Source organism: Rissa tridactyla, unplaced genomic scaffold (genome assembly GCF_028500815.1).
Source record: "Rissa tridactyla isolate bRisTri1 unplaced genomic scaffold, bRisTri1.patW.cur.20221130 scaffold_29, whole genome shotgun sequence".
Taxonomy (NCBI): domain Eukaryota; kingdom Metazoa; phylum Chordata; class Aves; order Charadriiformes; family Laridae; genus Rissa; species Rissa tridactyla.
Window position 1 is genome coordinate 1857014 of NW_026529507.1, and position 14122 is coordinate 1871135.

The 14122-nt window shown below is 51.5% G+C and overlaps 1 protein-coding gene across 1 annotated transcript; it reads right to left on the minus strand.

Moving 5' to 3' along the window:
- Positions 1-256: 256 nt before the first annotated feature.
- Positions 257-11133, minus strand: LOC128903256 (olfactory receptor 14J1-like; the record flags this gene model as incomplete). Its single annotated transcript, XM_054187268.1, has 2 exons — positions 257-301; positions 10672-11133. Coding segments are annotated over 2 exons (507 nt in total), but the record flags the coding sequence as incomplete, so codon positions are not given.
- Positions 11134-14122: the final 2989 nt, after the last annotated feature.

Here is a 14122-nt window from a genome sequence, read left to right on the forward strand (position 1 = left end):
CTTCTTGCCCTTTAGTTTGACCAGCAGGTCTCTGCTCAGCCATGCGCATTGCTCAAGGCTTTATCCATGGGGATTATCTCCACCCCAGCTACACCCAGTGCACTGAATCTCCCCTTCCATATCATTCCTGGTCGCATCTCTGTCTCATTCCCTGTCCATTGCAGACCAACCATCTGCAATATAAATGTGGGCACCACATGAACTCCTCCTGGGGCCTTTGACAAGCACTTAGACCTCAAAGAGCAGAGAGGTGCCTCTAGGAGGTCCTCCTCTTCCCAAGATATGCTTCCTCAACTGGTGTCTTTAGGACACATGAGTGGTAAATGGAGAAACATGGTCATCCCCTGAGAGCTTCTTAACGTTTCAGTTAGTGGTGAGGCAGTGATTGGTAGTGGGCAGGGATGCCAGAGAGGGCAGAGGAAACTCAGTGACAAACAAGTCTTATGAGGAGCGGCGGAGGGAACTGGGATTGTTTAGTCTGGAGAAAAGGAGGCTGAGGGGAGACCTTATCACTCTCTCCAGCCACCTGAAAGGAGACTGTAGAGAGGTGGGGGTGGGTCTCTTCTCCCAAGTAAGAGGCAAGAGGAAAAGAGGAAACAGCCTCAAGTTGCACCAGGGGAGGTTTAGACTGGATATTAGGAAAAAATTTTTCCTCTGAAAGGGTTATTAAGCATTGGACGAGGCTGCCCAGGGAAGTGCAACCATCCCTGGAGGTATTCAGAAGACGGGTAGACATAGTGCTTAGAGATATGCTTTAGTGATGGTTTTTGTCAGAGTTAGGTTGGTGGTTGGACTCGATGATCTGAAAGGTCTCTTCCAACTTAGGCAAGGCTATGATTCTATGCACCCCAGAATGCAGGTTGCCCTCTTGGCTGCCAGGGCACTCTCCTGACTCACATTAACCCAGCTGCCAACCAGCGCCCCCAGATCCCTTTCTGCAGGGCTGCTTTCCAGCCACTCCTCTTCCAGCCTATACTTGTGGCCACCATTATTTCATCCCAGGTGTAGAGTGCACCATTTGTTCTTGTTAAACATGCTGAGAGTTGCCTTCTCTGGGTCACGGACACAGGTGCTAAACCGAACAGGGCCCAGGAGCCAGCATCCCTGTGCTGCCCCACAATGCCCCAGTATGTCCCAGTACGTACCCTCAGTAAGTCCATGCTGACTGCATTTGAAGACAATTTTTTCTTTTTGGTGCCAAGAAATGTCACCCAAGAGGACACTAACTGGTGGCACACTCCTCACCAACGTGAGCTTGTACAGCCAGTGAGTTGTTCCCTGAATTGCATTTTTGGCCTCATTCAGAGCTGGGTGCAACACTTGCTTGTCCTCTCTCACAAGAGACCTCTGCTAACCCAATGACTTTTCAAAAGGGATATCCCAAAGAAATGTCAATCTTGTTCTGTAACTTCACTACCACTATTTTGCCTGTAATCCTACGTACATAATTTCTCATATCTTTCATACATTTTCACCTGTCCAAATACAATGACCATTTCTAAAGTCATCTTTCCAGGTGCAGACTGTCTAGACAGGGGCCTTTTCTATTATATTCCCATTTTCTCCTTCCCTTACTCTTTCTTCATTCAGGTTCCTGTCACCCATCCAGCTGCTGCTTTGAGCTTCACATGGTTAAAGGTCTCCCCGTCTTTCAGTAGTCTAATTATCTCCTGTAGCCAACTCTTTAACTATGTTTATATCAACCTTTCTGTACCTACCTATCTAAAGCATTTCTCATAAGATTACCCCTTGCAGAAAAGCAACCTCATTAGAGGCAGCATGTACTTAGCATATGGCCGCAGAGGGTGTTTTATTGTTTATCAAACACGATCCGACATGATCAGGCTTTACTTTTCTTTGCTTGCAAAGAGGAGAAACCCTTCTGTGCCTGGGTGCAGCCAGGTCTCTAAGGAGAGCCAGAGGGAGCTGGTGCAATGGAGCTGTAACATCCAGCTGCAGAGATCGGCGGCGAAGTCTGATGGAAGGAAAATGTTGTAAATCCCAACTGGGCAATGACAGAAATAGTGGGGTTGGGGTGGGGGTGAGGAGCAAGGATGTCCACACAGTGTCAGACCTCAAGGGACTGCTTTTCCTAGCCATCCAGACCTCCTGAGGAGACCCTCTGGATCAATATCAGTTGCAGAAGACTTCTATCACCTTTTCAATAGACTGAAAAGTAAAATAAAAGAAACCCTTTAAACTAAAAAAAAAATAATTTATTAGGTTCTGATTGAAATCTTCCTTCTTAACTACACTATGAAAGAACTCCAATTAGCTGTAGAAGTCTTGAAGACTTGAAGGAAATTGAAGGAAGAGAAATAGGTCTTTAGGGCTTTCTGTACTTCAATGAGCCCCATGGTGTATTTAGCTCTGAGTCCACGAACCTCAAATACTGAGAGAAGATTGAAAACACTCCTCAAGAAGTCAGAGGCAAAACTCAAAGTACCTGGAAGCATTAATGGGCCCCACTGAGGGCCACTACTGACAAAGTCTCCCCATGGACTCGTTAGAGGAGATAGCTGGAGGCTGTGATTGCAGGAAGGCAAAGGCACAGTGCAGGTGGCTGTAAAGCTGTTGCTTTGTTTGATGAAGCAGAAGGGCCAAACCTGACCCTCAGGCCCTGGGAAGGCAGATCCTGCCCCTCAGGTGTGGCTCAGGGCTCTTCCTGGGGGCAGTGGGGTGTGAGGGTGAGCAAGGCCAAGGGTAGGGAGACTGTGCAACACCTCCCGGCTTCCCCATGCAACCGTGAAGCAGAAACCAAGCCCAGAGCCTCAAAATAAAGTTTCTTCTGGTGGGCCTTGGTGGCAGAGGCAACTGCCATAGCCAAGGGGACAAAGACCTTGGTGCTGTTGGGCTTTTTAGCCTGGCCAGAGCCCTAGGCCACCTCTACTGCAGAGTGACCATCACTGTCCCATGCCTGTGCCTCTTTCCTTGTAGGCTGCAGGCACCCATCATGCTTTCCCACATCGCTCTCGCCCCGGCATTTCCGTATCTTTTCTGATGTCTCTCCACTCTCACCGGCTGTTCCTTGAAACACAAAGCCATGGGCTAATACAGACTCCCTCTGGGTGACCTCTTGCACCACAGTGCACCCCTTTGGGTGAGATTTCTTTTTCCTCACATGCAGTCCAAACCTTCCAAGCTGCAGTTTCTTGAGGTTTCCTTCTCTTCCTACTACCAAGAAAAGCTCCACCGCCTCTGAAGCCACCCTTCAAGCAGGTGCAGGCTACTCCTAGAGAGCCCTGGGCCTCCACTTCAAAAGGTACAGAAGCCCAGCTCCCTCAGCTTCTCCACAAAGGCCTCAAACGCCATCCTGGCCAATGTCCTTTGGAGCTTCTCCACTTCCTCCTCCTTCCTTCAGAACAGAGAGCCCCACACACAGACACACTAGACCAGATGTGTCCACAACAGTGCTGGGTCAAGGGGGATGATAAGTGCCTTGTCTGGGTGGCCGTGTGCCCCCTAATGCAGCCCTGTGTGCAGCTAGTCCAGTTCACGGTCCGCATGTACCACTGGCTAAAGTTGCATCCCTCGTAATGCCCAGGACCTTCTCCTCTGGGTCAGTCCTCGGCCAGTCAGGTCCCAGCATGCCCTCATCTCTGGGGTGATCCTGCCCCCAGGAAAGGCCTGGCCACTTCTCCTTGTAAAACTGTGTGAGTTTTCCATTTGCTGAATCCCAGAGTTTATCAGGGTCCCCCAGGAATGAAGCTCCATTGGGCCAGTCGTTCATGTGTGCCTGCGGATGGCTCTCCCTGACATGTGCTGCCTCTGACAAGATAACAGCATGAGGAATCGCAGGACACTACAGATAATCAAAGGAGGCACTTGATCAATGCCATTGTTCACCAAGGTACACATTCCCATGGTGAGAAGCTCGGAAACACCAAATGAAAGTACAAAGGAAGCCAAACTAGGACCATGGAGGAAAGGGTAAACAGAGGTGGGCTATTTGCATGGGAGGGTACAGGGATGGTCAAGGGGAAAAACTTTTGAGTGGGGAAAGAGGGAAAAAGAAACGGTGAAACAATGGAAAGGATCAGGGCTGTTTGGGGGGACCTGCCAAGCAGCCCTGCATCTGAGCAACCATGCCTGGAGTGCGACAAGAAAGTCCCTGATCGTCTGACCACACTTTCTGGTTGACTTCCACGGTCACCAGGAACCTGACTGATTTCCCTCCCCTCATGAAGGAAAGATGGTGGATTGAAACGCAGAATCATTCATGCTGGAAGGAAGCTGAGGAGATCTCTAGACCACCCTCCTGCCCACAGCAGGGTCAGCTATGGGGTCAGACCAGGTTGCTCAGGGCTTCCTTCATTTTGGGCTTGAAAAGCTCCAAGGATGGAGATGACACAAGCTCTCTGGGAAATCTCCTCCAGTGTTTGACTGTCTTGACAGGGAGAAAGTTTTACTCATTTGTTTCAGCTGATGCCATTGGCCCTCATGCTCCCATCACACACAACAGTGAAGAGCCTTTGTCATGGTGACAGCCAAGAAGATGTGGGAAGGCTGATATTAGGTCTCCCCAAAGCCTTCTCTTCTCCAGGCTTTGCACCTCTGCAGCAAGGTGGCCAATGGCTTTCTGGGCTGCACTAGGAAGAGCACTGCCAGCAGGTCGGTGGAGGTGATCCTTCCTCTCTACTCAGCCCTGCTACAATTTGTCTTGCCCATTTCCCTCGGTGTTTGCTACCCTACTACCTTCACTTAGAGGTGGTGGTAGGGCTTCAGGTTACTGGTTGTAAATAGGGTAAAGGCCTCTCATGAATGTTTTCACAGTCAGTGTCACAGAAGTCTAAATATCCTCTGAACAGACCTTACCTCTTCATACCTTCCAACCCCTACTGTTCTGCGATGCTGATTCTTTGATTCCACTGTCATTGCCCAGAGGGGCTACCACAGATGTAGACTGCTCCAGGGCAGGTATTTATATTTAGGCCGATCAATGATGTTGTTGCTTTAATGTTTTTTTGTTGTGGTATATGCTGCTGTTGTTAGGGAAATCACACAAACACTTGAAGGACAATGGAAGGGCTACCACCTTGGTGGCCCTCCAGTGAGCTGGCTCCTGTTTGCCCCTGTCTCACTGTCACTGGTCAGGGTGTGGTGTAAAAGGTGCTGAGCAGAGCAGGACAATCACTTCTTCTGGCTGTGCTCCTGCTCATACAGCCTCAGATGCTGTTGGCGGCCTTTGCTGCTGGCTCTTGTTTGGCCTGATAAAACTCAAGGAGCGCCAGGGCCATTTCCACAGAGCTGCTGCCCAGCCACGCAAAGTGATCCAAAATGGATCAGAGCAGCCCTGCTCTGACATCAGCCTGGTCTCTCAACATCCTTGGATTCATCCTGTCTGGTCCAATGGACGACCAAAGGTTGACCTAACCCATGTAGCCCCTGACTTGATCTGCGTCCACTGCTGGATTTCGCATGGGGTTCTGCCTCTTAGGCACACAGACCTGGGAGACCTTGCTGGTGAAGACGCAGGCCAAGAGTACCTGGTACCTATCCACACCTACTCTCTGCAAATTCAGCCGTGACCACACATTATCTTTGTTTATTCTTTAGGTGTTCCTGAAGGAGTAACTGCTCATTGTTGTGCCCTTCAAATCCCTTGCAAGTGTCAAGTCTATGGGAGCTTTGGCTTTTCTAAAACCAACCATATTCCTCAATTCCTCCTTTGTTTTCATCCTGGCATCCACCTCTTCATGCTTCCTTTTTTCTCTGGGGCTTCCCCATGAGTGTCTTGTTTCCCCCAGCTCTTCTTCTGGTAGCTCTGCTTGTTGTCCTGACAATGGGTATGACCACACTCTCGCACTTGAAAGACGCTGTCCTTGCAGACCTCTGTCCTTGCAGACCACTGTACTGCAGACCCTCTGCTGCCCTTCTGTGCTGCTCACGTGGGCTCCCCCCAAACAAGTCAGAAGACTAGGCCAAAGTCTGCTCCTCTGAGGTCTGTCATCTGCATTCTTCTATTCTCCTTCTCCTTGGGAGGTGAGACCCCACTATTTCACGGTCACGGCACCCAAAGCTAGCACTGTTTTTTACGTGAAAAAACAACATTTCCACTAGTTGAAAATGTCCATGGTGTTGATATCTTGTGATTCAGGCAGACGATGAAAATTATTGGCATGCCCAAAACTGGACAGAGAAGAGCCTCATGAAGTTCAGCAAAGGGAAAAGCAAGCCCTGGACCCAGGGAGAGATAGTCCCCTGCACCAGTGTAAGCTGGGGGCTGAGTGACTGAGAGCTTCTCAACACTTTGGCATAGAAGGACCTTTGTGTTCTGAGAGACAAGCAGCTGACCGAGAGCCAGCAGTGTGCCCTTGCAGCAAAGCAGGCCGACAGCCTCCTGGGTGCGTTAGGAAGAGCAGTGCCAGCAGGTCGCGGGAAGCGATCCTTCCTCTCTACTCAACACTGGTGACGCACTTCTGTGGTGGTCAATAATTTACATTTACTTCCTTAACCGTTCCTCAACTTCATTAACTGTTCTGTAACTCCACATCCTTGTGCCCTTGAAGTCCAGGGGAGCTCTGGCTTTTCTAAAACCTCCCGTATTTCTAAATTCCTCCTTTAATTCTTCATCGCCCTCTCATATGCTTCCTTTTCCTATGGAGCTTCCCCATGGGGAGACGCCACTATTTCCCAGGTGAGAACCCTGGCAAGGCCAAAGGCAAAAGGACCTCTGAGGTCCAGCGTCTGCAGTCTTCTGTTCTGCTTCCTCACTGCCCTGGAGTGCTGGGACCCCACTACTTCAGGGTCACGACAGCCAATCTTCACGTCTCTGACCAGCTCTTCCTGCATCGCAGGTATCACATCAAGGTTGGTATTATTTTTGTTGGCCCATCTGGCAGCTGTGCTAAGACGTTGTCCTAAGACACTCCAGAAACCACCTGGACTGTACGTTCTGCTGTGCTCCTCTTTCAGAAGCTGCCAGTATCATGGCAGTCCCCAGCGAGACCCAGGCTCGTACAGCCAGACGCTTCCCTGGGATCCTTCAGAAAGACTATACCCTCTTCCTCATCCTGACTGTGGGTTCCTTATCTCCCACCATGACAGGACACTTCTACTGGCCTCTCCTCTCACCCTCCCCCACAAAGGCTCACCAAACTCTTCACCTGCCCCAAGGAGTTGCGCCATACATCCAGTTAACGGCTTCACTTTCAGGAAACCCCACTCCTGATCCTTCCAGCCTGTCTCTCCTGAAAAGCCTGTAGCCATCCATTGCAGCACCCCAAGCTGTGTGCCTTGTCCCACCACGCCTTGGCAGTTCCTCTGTCAAAGTCAAAAAGCACAGGCTCTCTCTCAACTTGCCTCTTCCCCTGGCTGAGAGTTTTGGTGCACATCTGGGCTGTGGCACCTCAGGTGTAGCTCCAGGCCAAGCTCGGACGTCTCTTAAAGGAAAGCTGGTACCAAGCATTGAAGACCTTCTGTGTGCAAAGGCTTTGCTTCACGGCAGAGACACGGTCAAGTGGACGGCACCTGGAAGCTTAAAGCTGAAATTGGATGTTGATGGTGAGCAAAGCCTGCTGTCTGCAAGAACAGAGAGAAACAGGGCTGGGAAGGGCGGCCCTGGCAAGAAAGAGGGTTTTTGTCAGTGGTGTCTCTGCAGCCCTCAAGGGCCTTTGACAAAGGTGAAGGTGATCTCCATGAATGACAAGGTGCTGCTGACAGGTCCCCCACGAGATTTTTTGGCCTGTTCCTTGACTGTATTATGAAGAGGGCGAGTAAATGTTGGGCAAGAGAAAAAACAGCACTTTGAGAGTGCAACACATGAGTGGAGACCCTGGTGTGACGTGTCTTGTGTTCTAAACTGCCTCACATCTACTGCATGGAGAAGGGAGAGACCTTGCCCCACTGCAGTGGCAATCAGTCACTTGTGTTATGAAAATTTGCAAGTGGCCCATGCTGACCGAGCAGAGAGGCTAGGACACAAAGTACAGAGGTGCACGTGTAAATATTTAGTCATGCGCATGAGGTGTCCGAGCTCAATTGGGGTACCTCAAATGCGGTTAAACACAGGGTTCTTATGCCATTCAAGCATTCAGGTACCTTATTATTTGACTAATGACTAACTAACACACACACGGAGTACCAATTCCTAATCACAGTAAAACTGCACAAAGTAGCTATATCTCTGCAGCTCCATCAGCCATCAGCCTTCTCGCGGCTTGTCTATTGATCCAGACGTCCCCGGAGTTGGTCTATTGCTAATTACTTGTCTGTGATGCTGGACACTGGGAGAGTTTCAAAGGTGTGTAAGAGGGACGAGGATACTGGCATTATCTCGGTTCTCCAGGGGTATCTTTTATCCTTCATGGACAGCTGAATGATTCTGAGAAGTCCTTATTTTGAGGGCAGGGCTGTTCTTCTGCTCCTTGTGATGAGCTGACCTCCTTTAACTCACTTACCCAAGCATGATAAATCAGTACACAATGGGAGCTAGCTAGCTATATATCTTAAGAAAGTTAACTCATTTTCATACGATAAAGACTGATGGGCATAAGAGTTAGGGAGGTAAATTTTGATACCCTTGGATCAGAGGATGTCTGTGGCCAGGTGGGTCCTGCAGAGAGCTTTTTGGTGGTCAAGGATCACCTCTTCGTCATCCAGAATGGTCCATGCCAACATGCAGGAAGTCATGCCAAGGTGGCAGGAGGCTGGCATGCATGAGAAAAGAGCTCTGAGTAACATCAAGCCTGAAGAGGAAGCACAGAGAAGGTGGAAGCTGGCTGCCTTCCAGCCTCCAGGGTTCCGTGGTTCTGTGCTGGAGAGGGCCATTTGTTTGTGTGTGTGTGTGCTTGTCTGTGCATGGGGGAACTGGAGGGATGAGGGAATCCCGAGGCCAGCTTCTAGAGAGATGGAGGGTCTGAGACCAGCTCCTGGAGGGATCCGTGCTGTCTGTGTATCTATAGAGGTACACATCTAACACTAACGCTAACTAGCATGCAAACAGCCCCATCCTCATTGCCCTTTCTCCACAGACTGTGGATTGTCTTGGTCTGGAGTCTTCCCAAGGTCCCTTCCAGGATGAGAGACTGTGCATTTCTTTCCACCACGGGTCTTCCCTTCATGATGAGGGGGAGAGCGCTCACGTTGCCCATGACCACAGAAGTAAACAGACATAACGTTGGTCCACTCCGCTGTGGGTTTTTTGTCCCACTCAAGGCATTGACTCAATGCTGCTCATCGGGTATCTCCAAACCGCTTTCATCATATCCTGAGTTGAACTTTCGGTTTTCCTTTTTCCTCTTTCCCCTTCCCAAGTTCTTTTCTTTAACCATTGTCGTAGATTCCTCTACAAACAGCCCAGCTTCTCTTTCCCCACAGGCCCTACATTTGCTTGCTTTGTGCCCTCTCTACGGGGCACAAAGATGTTTCTAACATAGCTGTCGTGACAATTCCTCTGCTGGACAGTACAAAATTAGGAATGTCTTTAATTCCCTGTAGTGCCCTGCAACTCCTCGTGCTGTTATCTTGTGCTGATGCATCACCACAACCATGGTGAGCTGTCTGCACGCAAACATGAAGAACGAACAAAATGGATCTTCAGTCCAGGGGGACCTTGGGAAATTCTGGGACTCAGCCAGAAGAAACTGCTGAAGTTTTACAAAGAGAAGTGGCCAGTCCTGCATCAGGGGGAAGAAAAACACCGTATTACAGTGCCAGGTGGGACGTGACAGGATGAGCAGTGACCCTGAGGAGAAGGGCCCACGCATTATGAGGGACACCACGTGAGCCAGTGGCGCATGCTGACCATGAACGAGGCCAGCTGCACACAGGGATGGATTAGGAGGAGAGGGCTACCCAGACAGCTTGACTTTTCATGCCCTTTCAGTGAGCCGTGGTGTGGCCACACCTGGACGTGTCTGTCCCTCTGTGGGAATTCCTGCTGTAGACAGGTGGGGAGGAACGGGAGAGTGCCCAGAGGAGGTCTGCACATGGCCTCTGCTTGAGGCCCCAGACCCCATCCTTCTGACCTCTGCCATCCCAGCACAACCCCAGGAACATGCTGTCCCTGGAGAAACACCAGCCTCTCCAGACAGCTCCAGATTCCCCTCCCACAGGATGGGTGGCCTTTATGTCATCTGTGTGAAGGGCTGGGGTACGTCCCTCAGTTAAACCCACGATCTTACCTCTCACCAGACACCGACTGGTGACTCCTAAATCCAGTCCAATATCTCTAAAATGTTACAAACGGACAGTCAGCTTTTTATTCCTGGACACATGGAGGAGGAAGAAGACCTTCAGGGGTGAATTTCCTCAGGCATGTTTGGAGAAAGACCCCAGCATTAAAGCACTGCACCAGGGAGATCTTGCTTTGTTAACAGAGACTCTGTGAAAGAGGCCAGCTCTGAGCCACTGTGAAATACATTTTTAGAAGGGAACCAGGTGAAACTAAGACGTAAATGTCTCAGGTGTAGTGACACAAGTGAAACCTTTGTGTAGGAGCATAAAAACCATAAATGACAATATCAACAGCAATGATGAGAAATGTAATCATTAAAAACACAAAGCCAATAACAAAACACACAAAAAAGCAGATGGAATCAAATAGTGCGGGAGTCATTTGTGGAGAGAGGTGGAACATTTCTCCCTCTTGAAAAAAATCCATGAAATCAGATACCTAATGGCCTCCTTGAGCTCCTGGTTCCTCATGCTGTAGATGAGGGGGTTCAGTGCTGGAGGCAACACTGAGTACAGCACAGCCACCACCAGGTCGAGAACTGGGGAGGAGATGGAGGGGGGCTTCAGGTAGGCAAACATGGCAGTGCTGACAAGCAGGGAGACCACGGCCAGGTGAGGGAGGCACGTGGAAAAGGCTTTGTGCCGTCCCTGCTCAGAGGGGATCCTCAGAACGGCCCTGAAGATCTGCACGTAGGACAGCACGATGAACACAAAGCACCCGAAGCCTAAACAGACACTGACCACAAGAAGCCCAACTTCCCTGAGGTAGGAGTGTGAGCAGGAGAGCTTGAGGATCTGGGGGATTTCACAGAAGAACTGGTCCAGGGCATTGCCCTGGCAGAGGGGCAGGGAAAATGTATTGGCCGTGTGCAGGAGAGCATTGAGAAACCCACTGCCCCAGGCAGCTGCTGCCATGTGGACACAAGCTCTGCTGCCCAGGAGGGTCCCGTAGTGCACGGGTTTGCAGATGGCAACGTAGCGGTCATAGGCCATAATGGTGAGAAGACAATACTCTGCTGTGAGAAAGAAGATGAAGAACAAGAGCTGTGCAGCACATCCTGCATAGGAGATGTCCCTGGTGTCCCAGAGGGAATTGGCCATGGCTTTGGGAAGAGTGGTGGAGATGGAGCCCAGGTCGAGAACAGAGAGGTTGAGGAGGAAGAAGTACATGGGGGTGTGGAGACGGTGGTCACAGGCAATGGTGGTGATGATGAGGGCGTTGGCCAGGAGGGCAGCCAGGTAGATGCCCAGGAAGGTCCAGAAGTGCAAGAGCTGCAGCTCCCGCGTGTCTGCGAATGCCAGGAGGAGGAACTGGGTGATGGAGCTGCCATTCGACATTTTCTTCCCCTGGGCTTCGAGACCTGTGAATGGAAAGAAAAGCAGTGAGAAGTTAGGGAAGATTTCTCTCAAACTAAAGTATTCAATTGGTCTTAGAAACCCACCAAACTGGCTCTCGCCTTTCAGGAAGACCTTTTGCAGGTCCTTTTTGTACACTCTGGTTGGTGCTGGCTGATAGTCCACCGGAGAGCTGAGATCTCTGCAGGATTCAGTCCTGCCCTACAGCCATGGGTAAAAAGGAACACGGGGTGATCTCAGATTAAATCCACTCCTGGCATCAAAGGGCTTTTCAGCATTGTCACCCGACTGCAGGGCAGAGCTCAGGGCACCTTGTTGTTGGTGTTGTTCTGTTGTAGTTTCCCCACCACACCTGAGGAGTGTTTTTAAGGCAGAAATCCCTGGCATTTCTGCTGTGCTGCAAGTGAAACCTTGTGGGTCCTGCGAGCCAAGGGGACTGTCCCTCAGTGCAGAGCGAGGACAGCGAGTTTGTCCATCGGAATTGCTCTCAGCTGCCCTGTGCTGCTGCCTCTTTGAGCTGGAGGATGATCCCAAGCAGACATTCCCCTGAGAAGAACCTGGACACTGCTGAGAGCAGAGGAGTCCCATTTACAAGCGCAGTTCTCCCAGCCCCTCACCTGAGCTCACTGGACCCGAGGAGGATCTCAGCTCTCCCCTCCCAGCCAGGGACACAGGGGGCTCACTGCAGCTGCCTACATTCAGCCCTCCAGCTGGATTTACGTGGCCTTGGCACTGACATGTCTACTCCGTGGGGCTGCTAGACGACACAGGGATGCCACGGGAGAGCTGAGCCCTTCTGGAGGGCAGCGTGCAGCCAAGCAGGACACTCCTGGGAAAGAGCCAACTAGCCTAAAGATGGGGTGGCTTACTCTCGGCCCCACACACTGCAGTCCCCAGAGCCCAAAATATTAAAGGCATTTGGATGCTTTTCCTCCCTGGATACACAGGCATGACAGGACGTGCAGCGTCAGTGTCTGAGCTGCACCTGAATCCTCACCCCCGATCACAGTGGAAGAAGGGAAGGAACAAGGACAGCAGGGGTGAGAGGGGAACAGGTGAAAATTCTTCTTCAAAAAGAGTCAGGACAGGGAGACACTTGAACATTTCTCCTCCAGTATGTGGGAGAGGAGACCAGGGAGTATTTCCAGGGAATGTATGTGTGGTGGTGGGGAGGTGCCATCCTAAATGGAAAAGGAAATTCCTTTCTCCCACTCCCCATGCATCCCACTAAAGGTGGAAAATTCAAAACATGGGCTCCATTTCTTTCAGGTAAATGCTGCCTTGAAGTCCTTCTCCAAAAGGATCCTCTGCAAATGTCCTGGGGGTGATCTGGAGCTGGGAGGAAACACGACCCATGCAGCACCCTCACGACTGCAGAAGGACCCTGCCATGACACGACTGGGGTCACTCCTTCCACCCACAGCTTCTCCCCGCAGCGCCAGGGGGAGCTCCCCGGGCAGGCTGAGAGCTGACCCTGGCAGGCAGCAGAGTCCCTGGCCCAGCACACAGTTCCCTGGGACACGGGGACCCTGCTCTGAAGGACAGCCCTGAGCACCCCTGCACGCACACCCACCTTCACAGCCCGGCAGCCGTCCCTGGGAGAAGGCAGCCGACATGCCCTGTGCCTTTGGTGATGTGGTAGGGGTGCCCTGCTCTCGAGCACATCCTTCTCAACACCGACGGAGCCTTGAGAGCCTTCCTGACAGATCACATTAGCCATGGGCTATGCCAGCTTTAGGAGACTGCTCCAGGGAGCCTCTCTGCATTATACTGCAGCAGAGACACAGCATGCCCTGTCCCTCTGACGGTGCAGCAGGGAAGCCCTGCTCCACACGTTGTCCTTCTCCTCGAAACTAGAGAAACTGTGAGAGTTGTACTTGCAGATCCCGTAGGCTGGGGGTTGGTCCAGCTTCTGGAGATGCCTCCAGCAGCTGCAGATTCAATGCCCTGCAGCCAGAGACTGTGCAAAGGCTGTGAGGATTTCTCCCAGTGAGCTCTCAGCACTCTCCCACCCCAGGCTGCCTTTAAGATCCGCTGGCCTCACACGTCTCCCCTCGTTACCTGCAGGCAGTGCCCTCAGCCCTGCTGCCCTTTGCAGAGGAGCTGCTCCTGGGCAGAGCTGTCTCTCTGCAGCGCTGCCCACTTGCCACGAGCTCCCTCCATGCCAGGAGCCCAGCCCAGCTCAGACGCAGAGGACCAGCCCGAGACGTCACTTTCTCTGCCTCCTCGGGGCTCCCTGGAGGTGTCCCTGTGCCTCCAGGGGAACCTGCTGGGAAAGAGACTGAAGTAATACTGTGTGGTCTCTCTTGCACCTCTGGAGAGACGCTTCTTTCCAGCCGGGTAATTTCTGCTATCAGAGAGAGCTGCGCACGAGAAAGGTCTTGTTCCTTCTGGTATGAGACAGGAAACCTGGACAGTGCCAGATCTCCTTTGCCCCTGCTGAGCGAAGGCAGTCGGCTTCGTCAACTGAGGCATCTCCTCCTTGGTTTGTAGTCCTGGGTGTGAAGTGGACTCAGCTCTCACTTAGGGCTGCCACAATCCCACAGGAGGGGGGATTCCTCTTGCCTCTCTTCAGGTGGGCACAAAATAG